General features: G+C 51.3%; 3 protein-coding genes across 4 annotated transcripts; 1 reads left to right on the top strand and 2 right to left on the bottom strand.

Moving 5' to 3' along the window:
- Positions 1–2,408: 2,408 nt before the first annotated feature.
- Positions 2,409–3,595, bottom strand: AAFC00_002188 (uncharacterized protein; the record flags this gene model as incomplete). Its single annotated transcript, XM_069348501.1, has 2 exons — positions 2,409–3,332; positions 3,389–3,595. The coding sequence occupies 2 exons, from the start codon at positions 3,593–3,595 to the stop codon at positions 2,409–2,411; spliced, it is 1,131 nt and encodes a 376-aa protein (XP_069201553.1).
- Positions 3,596–7,447: 3,852 nt separating this feature from the next.
- Positions 7,448–11,505, bottom strand: AAFC00_002189 (uncharacterized protein; the record flags this gene model as incomplete). The annotated part of the gene is made up of 2 exons (XM_069341474.1): positions 7,448–11,371; positions 11,443–11,505. 2 exons carry the CDS (start codon positions 11,503–11,505, stop codon positions 7,448–7,450), a joined length of 3,987 nt encoding a protein of 1,328 aa, XP_069201554.1.
- Positions 11,506–13,943: 2,438 nt separating this feature from the next.
- Positions 13,944–15,203, top strand: AAFC00_002190 (uncharacterized protein; the record flags this gene model as incomplete). 2 transcript variants are annotated; one of them, XM_069341475.1, is made up of 1 exon in its annotated part: positions 13,944–15,203. In XM_069341475.1, the coding sequence occupies one exon, from the start codon at positions 13,944–13,946 to the stop codon at positions 15,201–15,203; it is 1,260 nt and encodes a 419-aa protein (XP_069201555.1). The 2 variants fall into 2 exon arrangements, with proteins under 2 accessions (XP_069201555.1, XP_069201556.1); XM_069347986.1 differs by having other exon boundaries at positions 14,064–15,203.
- Positions 15,204–15,909: the final 706 nt, after the last annotated feature.

The raw sequence follows: 15,909 nt of genomic DNA on the forward strand, positions 1-15,909 counted from the left end.
TATGAGGAATCTATTCTGAGAGGTCGCATGTCGACCACGCCCTCTAAGCCGCTCAACTTCGTTGCTCAGATTGGTGTACTCGGGAAGGGAGACTGCAAGCCGAGTCTCAAATGTCCGCCTCACGTTACGATTCCCTTTCCTGCCGTCTTCTACAGCTATCCGTCAGCCTTGGCAGTCGATCCAGAACCGAGTCCTTATGTTGGCATGATCGATCTGGAAAATACTTTGCAGAAAGCTCCCGAGCGCGACGACAAAAGATCCAGAGAGAACGAGAGGCAGCCCTCTCAAGTCCACGAGGATGACATGCCGGGAGTGCACACTCGTAAACGCAAACACAGATCAAAAAGATCACATTCTCCCAAGGAGCCACACGGAGGCTGCTATCGTATTCCTCAAATCGGCCAACTGCAAATCGTACTCAAAAACCCAAACAAGACTGCGGTCAAGCTGTTTCTGGTCCCCTACGATCTATCCGACATGGAGCCAGGTCAAAAGACTTTTATACGACAACGGAGCTACTCTGCAGGTCCCATGATCGACATGCCTGTAACTTCACGCAGCAATCATGGTACAGATCGTCCGGAAGCAGCGTTGAGCCCTGCAACTGATCCTAGGGATCGTCCGATACTAAGATATCTGATCCATCTGCACATCTGTTCTCCTTCAAAGAACCGCTTTTATCTCTACCAACACATCCGCGTCGTCTTCGCCAATCGCGTGCCGGATGGCAAGGAAAAGCTCAGAAGTGAGATACAGATGCCGGAGCCTCGTTACTCGGCTTATAAGCCAGGTCGAGAGTCGAATGCGTTTCAGACATCTGCTTCGATGGACAACGCGCGCCGCAGGAGAAGCGCCATCTACCCAGCCATGCCTGCTGCAGCATCATCCTCGCAGCATGATCATCTCCGTCATGATCACCACCTATTCGACCATGTATCTCCATTCGAGCCTAGCGCCTACGGCAGTCCATATGGCACATCTCTCTTCGGAAAGAGTTTCGACAACATGTCGTATGATCTCCCGCGCATTCAACGCCTTCCGACACTGGAGTCTAGACCCGGCAGTCGTGACATGCATGGTAACGACGACGACGCGGACATGAAAAATGCAGAATGTGCTTCTCCAACGTCTTCTGTTTCCTCTCGGCCACACGTTCAGAGACAGTATGGTCTGAGAATCGGACACAAGACTCGCATTCGCAGTAGTGATGGCGGCGATGGTATCCGTGAACAAGACGATCGCGCCGACCAGATCAACCCGACCCTGACCTTTTCTCGGGAGACTAGTCGCGATCGCGTCACCGCTCATGGCTCCGGGGCCGAGTCTCTGTTGTCAAGAAAACTCCGAGATCTGGAGATGCGCAGTAGTAGCGTTACTGGAGGGGTTGCAGCAGCAGCACATGGTGACCTCGATCTAGAGAAAGGCAACGAGTTCGACACTGACGGTCGCGAAAGCAGTGGTGGTGCACTCTGAAATTTTGTTCGTCTTTGTACCCATGCATTGTTCTTCTATTTCCGGCGTTTTTCTCATCTCTATATACCCACAAGACTGCAAGCATAACATATCATGGCATGATCAAATTAAACCACTTTTTCCAAACAATCTTGTTTTGTCTCCTCTGATTCATCTTGAAAAGATTCTGAACACAAGCCTTTGTAGTCTATCGAGTACGTGTTAGTCATCTAGCCCAGGCTTTTGTCGGTGGTCGAATCAGTCAAATAGAGGGAAAGAACGATCAGGTAGGGGACGACACTAGAATACCAGGTACGGTTAGGATGGGGCGGCGAAGTAGATGAATAAAATCAGAGTAAAGGCAGGATAAAAGATAGGTGAAGTAGGAGTGAAGGCAGGACGAAGGATAGGTGAATTGAGAGGGAAGGCAGAATGAAGGATAGATAAGTCGCAAATCAAGGCAGAACCAAAGATATATGAATTCGCAACTGAAGGTGAATCAAAAGATAGATCAGTCTTAGGTTAAAGCAGAGTCAAGAGCAGATGAGTCGACAATCAAGGCTGGACCGAAGGTAAATAAATCGCAAATCAAGGCGAAACAAAGGGCATGTCAAGTCAGGGTAAGCAAAGCATCAGGTTTATCAAGCCAAGATAATCAGAATTAAAGGTTTACAGTTTTGGGAGGCAGCATCAACATGGAACATACAGAAACAGAATAGCTTGCACGTAATAAGACAAAAAATGCAGAAACATCAGTGATCGTTGGCGAGTGGAGCTTGCAGGAACGAGTGGACAGGGTTACCCCACCTTACCTACCCAGCCTTTTCAGTCTATTCTCGTCATCTGATCGCTCGTAAGTTAGCATCACCACAATTCGAGAATACTCCTGTACTCATAGGATAGACCCTTACAGCCCTTATAATTTCATCCATCAAATATCAGGTAAGACAAAGACTTTATCTCCTATACAAGAATATCGCTGCCATCAGCCACAGCAAGCCCTGGAGAAAGAGGTGTAAAACGCATTTCTTCAAGTGCAGCTCAACCAGTCCTAGCCATACACTTCGTCTCGCCGGCGTGTACTCGTGCATAACACCATAGTCGAGACGACCTTCGCCCAATCTCGACTGCATGATACCAGCTGTCGGCGCCGACTGCTCAACTGGCAGGGACCGAGGGACAACAGCGCGTTGACCCTCTGGAAAAAATCTCGTTTCTGCCTGCAACAGGCAGATCCAGCAGGGCAAGACTACGAAGATCCGGAGGAGCAGAGCAGAGAGTGCCAAGAACGTCTCGCGGGCGGTGATCGCCGATACGATGTCTTGCCTGCTGGTTTCGTATGCCTCACCAACGCTATCGCTGCCGCTGGAGAGACCGAGTAGGCCTGTCCAGCTGTTTAGTGAATGCGATACACTCGTGCCCACGGCGTAGGCGAGAGTCAGGGGTGCTAAGGCTTTCCAGCGCTCGGTATAGCTACTCTGCTGCTGCTCGCGTCGTCGTTGTTTAGATACGCGGCCGACGGCGACTGTTCGCCACGTCCAGTGGAGATGCAGGTCTGTGAGTATGACACATGAAGCTATATACGCCAGGTTCTCCAACAGAGGGTGGTGTTGTCTAGTGAGTGTACCTACTGTCCATGAGACGGCGGATTGAGCGAGTTGGTAGAGTATGGCTGCTTTCAGGCCACGGAACACCATGCTGGTACCATATATCTTACGCATGTAAGTGGTTGTTCGCCTTAGATTCCTGATGGGTGGGTACTGATGAGACTTTAGTTCGTCTCTCGATCTCCGGTCGTAGTATATAGTCGATGGATCTGGAGTCATATATCCACTAGTTATCAAGATGACGGGAAGAACATGGCCTAGATAATAGCGAGCCTAAGGGACACATTAGCATACTATTCCGCCTGGGTCTTGCCTATGATAGACCTTACGGCAGCTATCCCTACTTGCGATGACACGTGAATCACGAACAATACTAGCATAGAGTAGTTACTCCGAATATCGATGTCTTCCATCGCATTCTCGGCGTGCAGCAGTGCCGCAGTCCCGGAGAACAACTTCCCATCTCCAGCAGGAGATATGAAGATGTTGATGCTGCTGCGTATTACTTCTATTACTAGTGATTCCCGTCGTGTCATTATTACCGAGAAGAGAAGTCAATCGGTTCGGGGGGATATTTGAGTTGCTATGTGCGTTTGTGCCATGAGAATAAAAGATTGACCCGCTCCTTTTTGAGAAGGTGGATCAGACATGTTCTAGCCTCATCTTCGTAAATGGCACTTCCAGTCCAAAGAGACCGTGAACGAAGGATACTAGTATGTGCGTAATAATCTACATATTGGAATGTACACGCATGATCCTAATGTGAATGATCGGCCTTCTCTCCAGAATCACGAGCCAGCGAGCTTTAAGAGCCGGGCGGAACCATTCTCAAGCTTTTTCTGTGTCAAGCCTAAGCCGAAGCAAGGTCAACAACACGCCAGTCAAGCTATTACAGGTTTCCCTTTAGCCCTTCATCAACCGGCTGCATTTATATACTTGTACACGTGATAGGACACCAGGAAGTCCTTACTGACATGATTTGTAGATCAAAGATTCACGTATGCAGAGTGGAACATCACGCATGCATGACTACGAAGCGATGCTACTTGGTTCCATTCGTCCACTAAAGCTGCTCGCTTTAAGCAATGTCTACACATCGTCCTCTTCAGCTTCATGCCGTTGTAATAGCAACAACACTTCCTGGATGCGCTATAGAAAGCGAAGCAACATAGGATCTACGTCCTTGGATTCTGATCTGTGCGCACATTGTAAGAAATGAATACGACGGCTCTATTCGAATCCGAGTCTGGCCGCACCGTAATGACATTCGCTGGTATGCTTCTACATGTACACTTTTGGACGCCTAGGCGAAGGACTAGACTCCACAACTTTGCGATCCGTTCACTACGCGATGACTACGGAGACGCATTGATGTGCATGTGAAGGGCCCCAGCACAGCTACCGTTGTTGCCTTCAAATAATCTCAGAGGACGAGGTCTATTAGTGGTGGAGGAATGCCTTGCTTACGTATCTGCTTTGCCTTTGAGGATAGGAAATGTATCCATCACCTTAACCTCCTAGGGTATCACATGTGTGATGCTAGTAGCATTGCAAGGACCCCACATACTAAAGTAGTCCTCTTTGCTATATACGTCCATAACAGCTGATTCGAAAATGCTCGCTCCTCTTTTAGTGCCGGGGACTCGACGGAGTTCATACTTTTATATCACAAGTGAACAACCGAATTAGCCGGTGTACTATAGCAGTGGTCGAGGATGAACTGAAATTGACGATTAGGCGATCCAGACCTTATTCGAACAACATCTGGCCATGCAGTGGAGCAGCAGATTTCCTGGGCAGGCACTCAAGATCTGTCAATTCCCTACTTCACGCTGGATAGTGAAACATGTTGGGATAAGCCCATTCGCGCTGTACATATCTTGTCTGCTGGCACACCGAGCTGACATCGATCATCTCTAGTATTGTTACCACTCGTCGACTATCAGGCGTCCTGCAGCTCATATAAACATGGCTCCACATACTGCGCCGCAATGTACCGATAGTGGCACAGACTACTAGTCCACATCGTACTCTAGACCACTGGTTCCATCTTACTGCTGGAATCAATAGTCATCATACCTTCTCCACCACATGTGAATGTTGTAGTCTCATGACTCCATCGAAGGATGAATACGAACAACAACGAATAGAACAAGGTATCATTTGACGAAGCGAGGACCCGGGGGCCACGGTCGAATATACACATATATCTTCCGTTTCTACAGTTGCGGCTTCTGCAAATGTATATAAAGACTGATATTCACCCGTCAAAGTTGCACTCGTTCATCATTCGTCTCACTTCCTTCTCATAGTCTCAGCCAGCTCTGATCTTCCTCATACTGAATCTCCCAGACATGCATCTTACTTCCTGGATCGCGACAGCCGGAGCTTTGGCAGTCACCTCCTGTCAGGCTCAAGAGCTAAGCTACGAAGATAGTATCAATGCCTTAGCTTACGGCAATGTCGCTCTCAGCGGCAATTCATCCGGAACAGTCTGGTTGAACATCACGGGCTTTAGCCCAGAGCAACTGCCTCATGTACAAAAGGACATCGGGCTCGAGTCGCTCGACAACCTCGACGCGCTCGTGACCATTGCGGGCCTTGCGAAGATCGCAGCAAGCAAAGGACAATGGGGCGACTTGGTGTTCCTCTCCAATGCTTTCGAAATGAACGCCTACGCCGACTACGTCAAGGTATCAAGCGAGCAGATGCAGGATGGTCTGTTGGAGGCAGTCTCGGGCAATAGCAGTACTCCCGACGCCGACCTGATCAGCCTCTACGCCAGCACCTCCAGCTCGAGCTACTTGGCCACAACCTTCAACGACCTCAAGAACTCCACCACGGCCACGACCAAGCTAGAGAAAAAATGGCTGTCAGAAACGTGTGACAGTGCGCACAGAGCCGCCAAGTCCGCCTGCCTCGCCCTCATCAATAGCATCTCTCTAGATGTAACCTGGAAACACGGAAGCCCGAGAAGTGTCTGCGAGCGTGGATGTTGCATCAGCTGGAGCGCCAACGCCACGTTCCAGCTCCGGAACTTGACCAACGCGGCCAATTCTTGCGTCAACTTCTGCGCTTCAGCTAATGTGAGCTGCAAGATTAGGGGCGTGAGCTTGCAGGGTACTATAGTGGATCAGTGTCTTAGCAACAGAGCGACTGGATGCACTTGAGTATACAGAGGTCACGATCTCGCGTGTTGACCGAGAAGGCGATTTGAGGACTTCGGACCATCACGTATCGTTCACTATGGTACCTACGCTAGCTGTCCTTCGCTTGTGTCCAGGTTTTAACATTGCTGTAAATCACCACAGTCAGATAGTTTTGTACCTATAGAACTTCAATCTAACGATCGTGTCATTCTCGGAATGAAATTTGACGACATAATGTCGACTTCATATCACAGAGAGGGAAATTCCGACGTCTGCAATCCTGTGAAGACACGACATTCCAGAAGTAGTCAAAGCAACATCATCCCCAAGCGATAGCTTACAGCCCCTTAGTCCACCGTCTCATCCAAACGGAAGAATTCTAATCACCGAGAGATTCCTGATGCTACCCATGTGCCACATATCATCGTCTAGCAACAGTCACAGCGTGACCTTGCTTCTCCGAGATGTATCCCACTATACGAAAATACCTTATCTCGCGGCATTCAAAGTATTGTTGTACAAAACTCGTCCTAAGAATGGTTTCGGATCACTGTAGTAATAACCACATCAAGCCCTCACAGCTTACGCAATCGACAAAGGCATATATCAATAAAATAGAGAGGTAGATGTTCAGATGGCATAGATCAATAGTCGGTTTCGTGCTTAGTTCGGTTGGGTGTATAAGTGGATGTATAGGTGGATGTATGCAGTATATGATATGACACTGGTAAATAGCTTGTTTCAGAGTCGATCTGTGAGATCGACTCGGTAATATATATATCGTAGTAATGCCAAGAGCTACTCTCTTGGCGAGGAAATGACCATAGGGGTCCTTTCCCTAACAGTATAGCTCGTTTCCAATCAATAACTACCCGGTGGACAGTCAATGACTGTCTAATGAATAATCGATAACTTTCTAACGAATGGTTGATCAATCTCTAATCAGAGGTCCATGACATCTTAATAATCAATTTCATAACCACTCGGTTAATTATTCCTGATCTCTTGATGACTAGTCAATGAACACTCCGCGAGCGGTCATTGACCAAGAACGAGGGGGTTATGCAAGTGGATGATATATGGGTGGATGTTTGGATGGGTCCTTTATCGGACGAATAGAGAGATACTTTGGATGAAATAGCAAGAAAACCGAGACAAAACAAGAACGCCTTTGTCTTTTGAAATGATGGATGCATATGTAGAAGAAAAGGAACCAAGAAGCTTTTTTTTTCATGACATCTATCGCCCTCCGCGCCCTCCACGTCCGCCGCCACGGCCACCGCCGCCGCCACCACGAGAAAAGCCACCGCTGCCTCCGCGACCACCGCCACGAGAGAAACCGCCGCTGCCTCCACGACCGCCTCGCGAGAAGCCACCGCCACCGCCTCGCGAGAAGCCACCAGCACCACCACCGCCTCTTCTGGGAGGGAAGCCACCTTTGTCGACTCTGCCGCCGGCTGTTCTATCGCCGCCGCCGAAGCCACTACCTCTATCCCTGTCCATACCAAGTCCACGTCGCTGCGGCGGTCCACCGCGGCCTCGTCCTCCTCCTCGGCCTCCTCTACCTCCATCGTTTCTCCTGTCACCGCCGCGACCGCCAGGGCTTTGCTGCTGGGCTTTCCTTCTTGCGTCGGCGATTTCCTGCGCGTCGATTTCCATTTCGTCTTCGTCCTCGCGGTCGTGTCCTCTGTTCTTGAACTTCAGCTTGCCGCCACGGCCGCGCGTGGCTGCGTCTCGACCCTTGATGGCTGCCACGTAGGCGTTGATGCCACCCTCGAGAGTACCGTCACCTGGCTCGGCGCCGTCAAAGTCCATGGCGTCCTTGTCGTCATCGCTGTCTTCGTTGAAGACAAGTTTACCGTCAAGATCTGTCTTGGCGCTCTTCTTCTTCTGTGATCCTGCGGCTTCGTCTCTTCTCTTTGATGGTCGCGTCGATGATAGATTGCCTAGCGCTTTACGAGAAAGCAGATCCAGAGGCTCGTCTTCGTCTTCGACGATATATGTCTCTCCACCCTTGGCAGCGCGAGACTTGCCTTTTGCCGCAGCGCGTCCGAGGACCTCGTCATCAGAAATATCAGAGCCGGAGCCTTCGTCTTCGTCGCTGCCATACACGGCCTCGTCGTATTCGCTCTCGAACTTGCCCACTCTCTTCTGCGGCTCTGCCTCTTCGTTGCCATCGGCGGCGCCCTCTTGCTTCTTTCTCTTCGCGCGCTCTGCCGTCTTGCGGATGTTTGCGATGAGCTTCTTGTCGTCGTCTGGTGTGACACGCTCGACGACGTCGACACCGAAACGCTTGATCATACGCTCGAAGATGTGCTTGACCTTGGCTTTGAATTGCGCCTTGTGCTCGTGGCTCCACACACACAGGTTCGGCACCAGAGTCTCGAGTCTTGGGAGCATGAGCTGCGTCGGCAAAGATAGCACGCAGACCTTGACGAAACCCAAGCACGACCGGACAATCTCACGATTCGCTGACGTCAAGAAAAGATCGATTGTCTGCACAAGATCCATGATCGTGGGTTCGGCAAGTCTAGTGCGGAACTCGTAGAGGAGACGCGCGAGAGCGGTAATGGAAGCAGAAATCATGTGAGGCGTTGCTCCAGCGAGACCTGCAGAAACCATTGTGAAGTATTCTTCCAGACTTGCTGGTGCAGAGGGAGCATCATCCGGCATGTGTGGGCACTTGGCATTGATGACGGTGCCTCCCTCGCTCATCTTCTCACCCATCTGGACGAGTAGATCAAATGCGGCGGTACGTGCCTTCTCGTTGACCTCCTTTGCGGAGATGACGACCTCGGAAAGGATCGAGGGGATGAAGTGGAGGTCATCAGTAGGCAGTGCTGGAATGATCTGGGCGATTGCCGTCAGACGATCTCGACGTGCCGGGGCTGTGGCCTTGGGAGCAGACAGCATGAGGAGTTGTTGTAGTTCACCATTCCTCTCCACGATGGCAGCACGACCAGCCTCGGACTCGGCCAGACGTGGGATGAGCTTGTAGGCCTTCTTCTGCAACTGAGGATCATCGTCCTTGTTGATGACGTTGGAGGCCATGTTGAACAGGGCACCGTAGCTGTCGCGAGGAAGATAGATGGAGATGGTGATGACTAGATCCATGAGGGTGTGCGACATGGGGGGCATCTTAGCCTGACCCTTAGGCAGCTGCTGCTTCTGCTTCTGCTTCTCAGCTTGTGTCTGTGCACCATCCTGCTGGACCTGTTCTTCGAGCATTGTCGCGACGCGGGTGAATGTGTCCATGAGCTCCTGCTCGGGGGTGATGCTGAGGTAGGCATTGATGGCGCGGAGAATGATACCACGGTATTGAGGCAACGTCTCGCTGTAAACGTTGAAAAGCACGGCGAGGATGTTGCCAGCGAGACCAGACAAGTGCTGGATGTTCTTCTGGGCATCCTCACGGGTAACCATACCCTGGGCGATGAGGTCCTCTTCGCCATCGAGAGAAAGCACAGCTTGGTTGGACTCGACAAGGCTCTGCAGAGCTTTGCAGAGCTCTGTGCGCAACTGAGGCTGCTGGTACAGCAGATTCGCCAACAATTCGGCGAATGTCTGATCAAATGACTCGACCAGATCCGTGGGCAACTCGCAGTATCCGGGGAGAGTGGCCCAGATCTGCTGGACGACAGTCTCGAAGATCTTGATCTCCATGGTCTTCTCGGCGGCGCCATGGTTCAGCACGCGCTGGAACATGGACTCACTGAGAGGCACGAGCTCGGATCTGAAATGTGCAAGGCGAGTGTTGCGCACAGATTCGCGCATGATGGGGAGCATCCATGCTCTTCCAGGCTGGCCGGCAACGGGCTTTGCCAGATTCAGAGGCAGAATGTCGAGGACGTCGTCTGGGCCGACGGCGCTGATGGCCTTGGCGAGCACGGCGTCTGCCTCCTTCTTGCCCGTGAAAGTGTCATTTCCGCGAAGGTCGCCCACGGTCTTGATCGCGTTGGTCATGATTCCCTGGGCTCTCCAGCGCAAAGCGTCAAAAGCAGCAGCGATGACGTTGAAGACTTCCATCCAAGCTGACTGGTACTTGACGGTAAGCAGATCGTTGATGACTCTGCCGAGGCCCTCGAAGACCTTTTCGTCCATGATGGAGGGATCCAGAAGGACGGAGTCGGGGATACAGTTGGTCAGGAAAGAGATGAGACACTCGGAGGCGGAGATGCGGATGTTGTGTGAGGGAGCAGTGAGGAAGGCAGCGACTTGAGCGAACAGGTTGGGCAGGTTCTGGAAAGTCTCCTCGGGCGAGATCTGGGCAGCGACGTCGTAGGCTCGTGAGAGAACGGCAATCCAAGGAGGGAGCAGCTGAGTGTCGGTCTGCGAGGGCTGTAGCTCGCCGATGACCTCGAGCAGACGGGGCAACTTGGCCGAGGAGAGCTCGTCGGCCAGACCTGCAAAGATGATCTCGAAGACGTCAAAGGCGGCCATGACAAGGAACTCGTGACTGGACTTTGAGATGTCGAGAAGGACCTCACACAGAGGCTCGATCTTGCGAGCGGGCCAGCCGTTGGCGGCGGAAGCGATGGTCTTGACCAGCTGGATGGCGTGCATGAGAGCGGGATCGTTCTCTGCGTTGCGTTGTGCCTTTGACTTTCTCGACTTGCCTGCCTGCTCGGCGACTTCCTGGAGAGTGCGCATCGACGTCTCGGCGCACATGTCTGCGGCGGGGTGATCGATGGAGGGCGTTGGGAGCGGACTCGTCAGGACTGTGGTCAGGGCGTCCTGTGCTCGCTTTCTGACCTTTGGTCTTGGGTCTGAGGCGAGTCCGAGCAGTCCAGCGACTGCTCTGCGGGGACTGAGCTGGGAGGCGGGCAGCGCCCATGCTTGCGCATCTTGAGCGACCAGGAGCGACTCAAGGCAGCCTATTGAAGCGCGTAATAGAGGAGCGTCGGCATCTTGGTGTGTGAGGGCAGGTGCGAGTCCACCGAGAATCTGAGCAAATTTCGATCGAAGTAACGGGGCAGGAACGTCTGAGGTGACGAGGTCGAGCAGGTAGACGACTGCGTATGCGAGTTCCTTGTTCTCCAATCCTTTTTCCGACGTGATGTACTGTCCAAGCAGAGCGAGCAAAGCAGCGAAATATGCGGTGGGTGTGGGTTCGGCCTGTTGGCTCTTCAATGTGTCGTCGACGGCGTTCAACACGACTGCAGTCTGTAGTGGGTTGGTGTCAGTATTTGTTGCAAAGAAGGGATTTGCAGAGAAATGCAGATGATTTGCTGTACCTGTTGCATGCCCTGCAGCTTGGGCTGCGAACGGATCTTGTCGAGTCTCTCCGTCAGAGACATGATTGTGGGTTGTGAAGAAGGATGAAGACTATTACTCGCTTCTTCAGGTCTTTCTTTCCACAAATGGAAGCAGCGAAAGAAGAAAGACTTTGGGAACTTTTGTTATCGATAAGCCTCGGAGGGCCAGAGTCTGCGTTTCGTTGCACATGTCGAGTCATGATTGCAGTCGTTGCGACCCTGTCATTACTAACGTTCCCGTCACCACAACTTTATATACCTACCTATTGTACTGTAGGTATCACTGTCCATGCGTCTCTTCGTCCACGGTCTGTCTCTACCTTGCTTCATACCCTCTTGTGCATCATCAACATCGTGCATCTGCCTGCGACCGCCGGGGCACCAGCCTCGACCGCAAGGCACAGATATATAGATTTGGCTTGTCTGCCTTTAGTCGAGGTATAGATGCATCACTTGCCACGGGTTTGTCGTTGTGATTTCTGCCGTCAACGGCTCCTTCGTGACTTGATTCTTCGCGAGGGACTGCCGGTGACTCTCCAGGCTGCCTTGTAGCCGTGTATGCTACTACAGGAGCGGATTTGAAAAAAGCACATTCGAGAAGGGATTGAAGAATAGTGGCGTCTAATATGACGGTTGGTTTTCGTGTCTTGTCTAATTCTGTTCTGTTGATAGCAGCTGTTTCGGTAACAGAACCAGCCTTCTTCGCACGCGGTTTGTCGTGATCAACAGAGGTTAGTACAATAAGGTACTCGAGCAGATCCATTTTTTAGATCTCTTGTGCTGAATATTGGATACGTGGTAGTTCCGATGGACATGAGCATTTGGTATTGTGACATGTTAAACCTACCGATTGAGGTTGACCTATTAAGGCACACGAAAGGCGCAACACTCTTTCTACTTGTTGTTGCGCTTCACCTTGAAGCGCTCCGTCACTCCCTACGTAGGAACACCTAGCTATATCCGATCTGAGAGGATAGAGAATGCAGAGCGAGTGAGCCAGAAGCTGCATCAGAATCAACAAGTGCTTCTTCTCGACAAACTTTCTTGCTCAATTCTCCCAAACTCTGCCGGCTGGTTCGCCGCGCGTCCAATATTACCAATGTCCATCTCCCGCGCGACATCTCGACAACGATGATGATGACGATGAAGGAGCTCACTGTTCTGCATCCCATAATATCCGTCGATGTCATCTCATCAGAAAATGGTTGAAAGGATTATAGATTTATGTCGACCGCGGAAGCCATGCAGAGTGACGTCTGCAGACATCATCTCCAGCACAAATCCACGGTCCGACAACTTCCGCCCGCGCGCGTTGCCCCTTCTATTTGTGCGGCCGAGGTACACTTTCTTGGGACATCTTGTTCGGAGGAGCTGGGGATGTCTCTTGAAATCACAACACTCCATGCCGAGTCTCGACGCCATCGCAAGGCTCGAGAAGAGGTTGTGTTGCGAAGATGATCAGGTGATGTGTCGCAATAACGGGTAAATCAAGGTACTTACGGTATTCAAGAGACATTCGATCTTGGCTCGTGCCTGATTCACAGGCTGGCGTGGTGACACGACCGGGAAAATAAGCTTGTGGCACCAGCCAGTGTGTACCTTACCTTACCTTAGGTGGTGGACGTCGAAATCCGGAGGAAGCACTGTTCTCCGTGTTGCTATTGCGAACGGTACCGTGCTGGTGCTGCACTCCGTACCTGACTCTTGCTCGCGTGCCTACCTGACTGTACCTCAACTTTAAGCACTGCACTCCTGTCCGTGCAATAAATATCTTGTTAGTGTGCAAAGGTAGAGTAAAATGCGAAAAAAAAGCCGCTTCTAGATACCTTATTCTAAATAAATTTCCACCATGCCCTAGTCTCGAAGGACCCAGGGCACGAGGCCATTTAGAGTTTGTAGAGCCGGTGCAATCGATCTACAGACATGCCATGTGCAATCTGGGGTTTCTCACGCTTTCTGTCTAGCGTTCGTCTACTTGTAGTCCTTGCCATCTTGGTCACTCCTTAGCGCCTCGTTTTTCATACCAGAGGCGTTGGGGGCATCCTTCCATCTTAGTCACCGGCCTCATTCTTTAGCACCAGCAGACCAAAAGCCAAAGATGTAAGTCATCGACGCCAGACGAGCCTCACGAGATGTAATTCCTTTTTGCTTGACTTCTTCTGTCTTACTGTAGCCGAGTCTGGAACCCTCGGTTATTGTTTACCATGTGCATGACTTTTCCCCTCTCCCTCTTGTCCAATCTCCCCTTTGCCTTTGCGCCGAGTTTCATCATCTTCTATTTCGTCCTTTGACAAGCATTGTGACTTGTCAGCTAAGCATCAGATGCACCCACGGGACAGTGAGAAGAGCAGATAACATCGTCGTGCACCGGCAGTCAACGACGATCCATACTGCGTCAGCGTGATCGTACAGTGTTACATACATAGCAACGTGATTTCTGCTCATACAGCTCACCGCTGCAACTTCTGAGTATCGCAGTGATGGGAGAAAAGAAGTCCACGGCCGGGAGCACGCAAGCCCCTGCGCGCAAGCAATTCCGCTTGTCAAGACATAAATCCAATGAGCCCACAAGAATCAATAGACAACCACAAGCGCAACCCATGGTTGTTGTCAAGCCGACAGGTGGTTCACGACAGACCCGACCATTCGATCCTTTCGAGTTGAGCCGCAGATTGGAATTGTACCAACAGGATCAAGAGCTTGCCACAGCGAGGCGTGAATCCGCAAGGAAGGCGGCAGACTCGACAAGACCTGCTGGAGATCGCAATGACTCGGCACATGATGACGAGACCAAAGGGTGTGAGGACAAGGACGACTCGTCCGACCTGACCAATTATGAGGAAGTGGACGAGGTGAACCCCAACGCTGGAGAGGACAAAGACGAAGTTCAGACTCAGACCCAACCTCAGAGTCAGCGCAGACGTCCAGAGTCCAGTCGCCAACTCACTCGTCCACGAGCTGACCGGAAAGCGTCCTCGTCTCGCGCGAGGCGCAGTCAACCCGGCACTTACTTCCCCAAGTACGCCGCGAAGCAATTCAGCGCCACAACAAACACTCTTCCTGCAAAACCAGCCAGCAAGTCAGAGAAGTCAAAGAAGCCCGACAGCGACCCGGTGAGTCCAAAGCAGCCATTCGTCGAGCCTCCAATGCCAAAGCGCATGGAGCGCGTCATGGCCAGCGAGTCCGATCTAGACAAATTCAAGGACCGACGACGAAGCGTCATGTTACCCTCGACCACCGACCACAACTCCAATTTCGCTCATTCATCACGGACTTCACGACCAAGACCTCTGAGCACTGCGCTGGAACACCTCAGCATCGCCGACGACCAGGACGCCAACCCCTACATGCTTTCCACAGCTCCCCTGCCCGCCGAGAAAACCCAACTTAACGACTACTCAGGCGCGACACACTACGTTGCCCTCGAGCCCAGACCCACTCTGGCACAACACCACGACCACAACCGAAACGACTGGAGTCAAGCGAGCCAGTGCGGCGACTCAACCCCGCATTTCTCACATCACCTGCACAGTATATGGAAGAAAGACGGAGGAGCAGCAGCGGGGTCTGACAACGCGAGACGGCCACAACACGGCGAGACGGCTGCCGCTCCTCGACGAGGCACCAGCGCTGGCACCCATGGTGGCAGCGACCAAACCATGATTTCCGACGCCGTCAAGCTCGTCAAAGAAGAACGCAGACGGAGCAGTATCTTGGGCTTTCTGAAGAGACATCATTAACGAATTTCTTTTCTTTCTTTCTGTTTCTTACTTTTTATGTATGGGTTCGGATGTAAGGAATGAATGCATATTGCATGATTGGGACGTATTTCTGGGCGGACGGTTTTTCAAAGGTTGGTATTTACACATATGGCGGTGGTGGTGGCATTGGGCTTTTGTTTTCTTTCCTGCGTTGGAATTGTCGTTTCCATCTCCTCACTTTATCGCGCTGCTCGCGAGCATATTCGGTTCCATCTTTCCACTCATGTTTCTTTTTTCCAGTTTCGCTCGCCTCACCTGCTGCATTTGTTCCTTCCTCTCTTGCATTCCGACGTCCTTTCTTTGGGGAAAGAAAAGCATCATTAGCTTTGCTTTTTTTAGTTCTTCTTCTTCTTCTTCTTTTTCTCCTTCTCTATCATTTGCTCCTCTGGCTACTATTGGAGGATGAAAGTGGAAGTAGGGTTTCTCATTTTCGGGATCATTTCACGTATTCTTTGTACATACATATATACATTACATACATATCTACATGTACATACCAGCCCTATTCCTCTTCTTCTTCTTCTTCTTCTTCTTCTTCTTCTTCTTCTTCTTCTTCTTCTTCTTCTTCTTCTTCTTCTTCTTCTTCCTGCTTTTGTTGGCTCCGTTGCTCTCTTTCTTGCCTGATGCGGAATGCTTTTCTTGGATGAGGTGCCTGAAAAGGGCTTGGCGGTGGGATCAATGGGAT

The sequence above is a fragment of the Neodothiora populina genome (genome assembly GCF_041146345.1).
Source record: "Neodothiora populina strain CPC 39397 chromosome Unknown canker_contig_14, whole genome shotgun sequence".
In the NCBI taxonomy this organism is placed as follows: domain Eukaryota; kingdom Fungi; phylum Ascomycota; class Dothideomycetes; order Dothideales; family Dothioraceae; genus Neodothiora; species Neodothiora populina.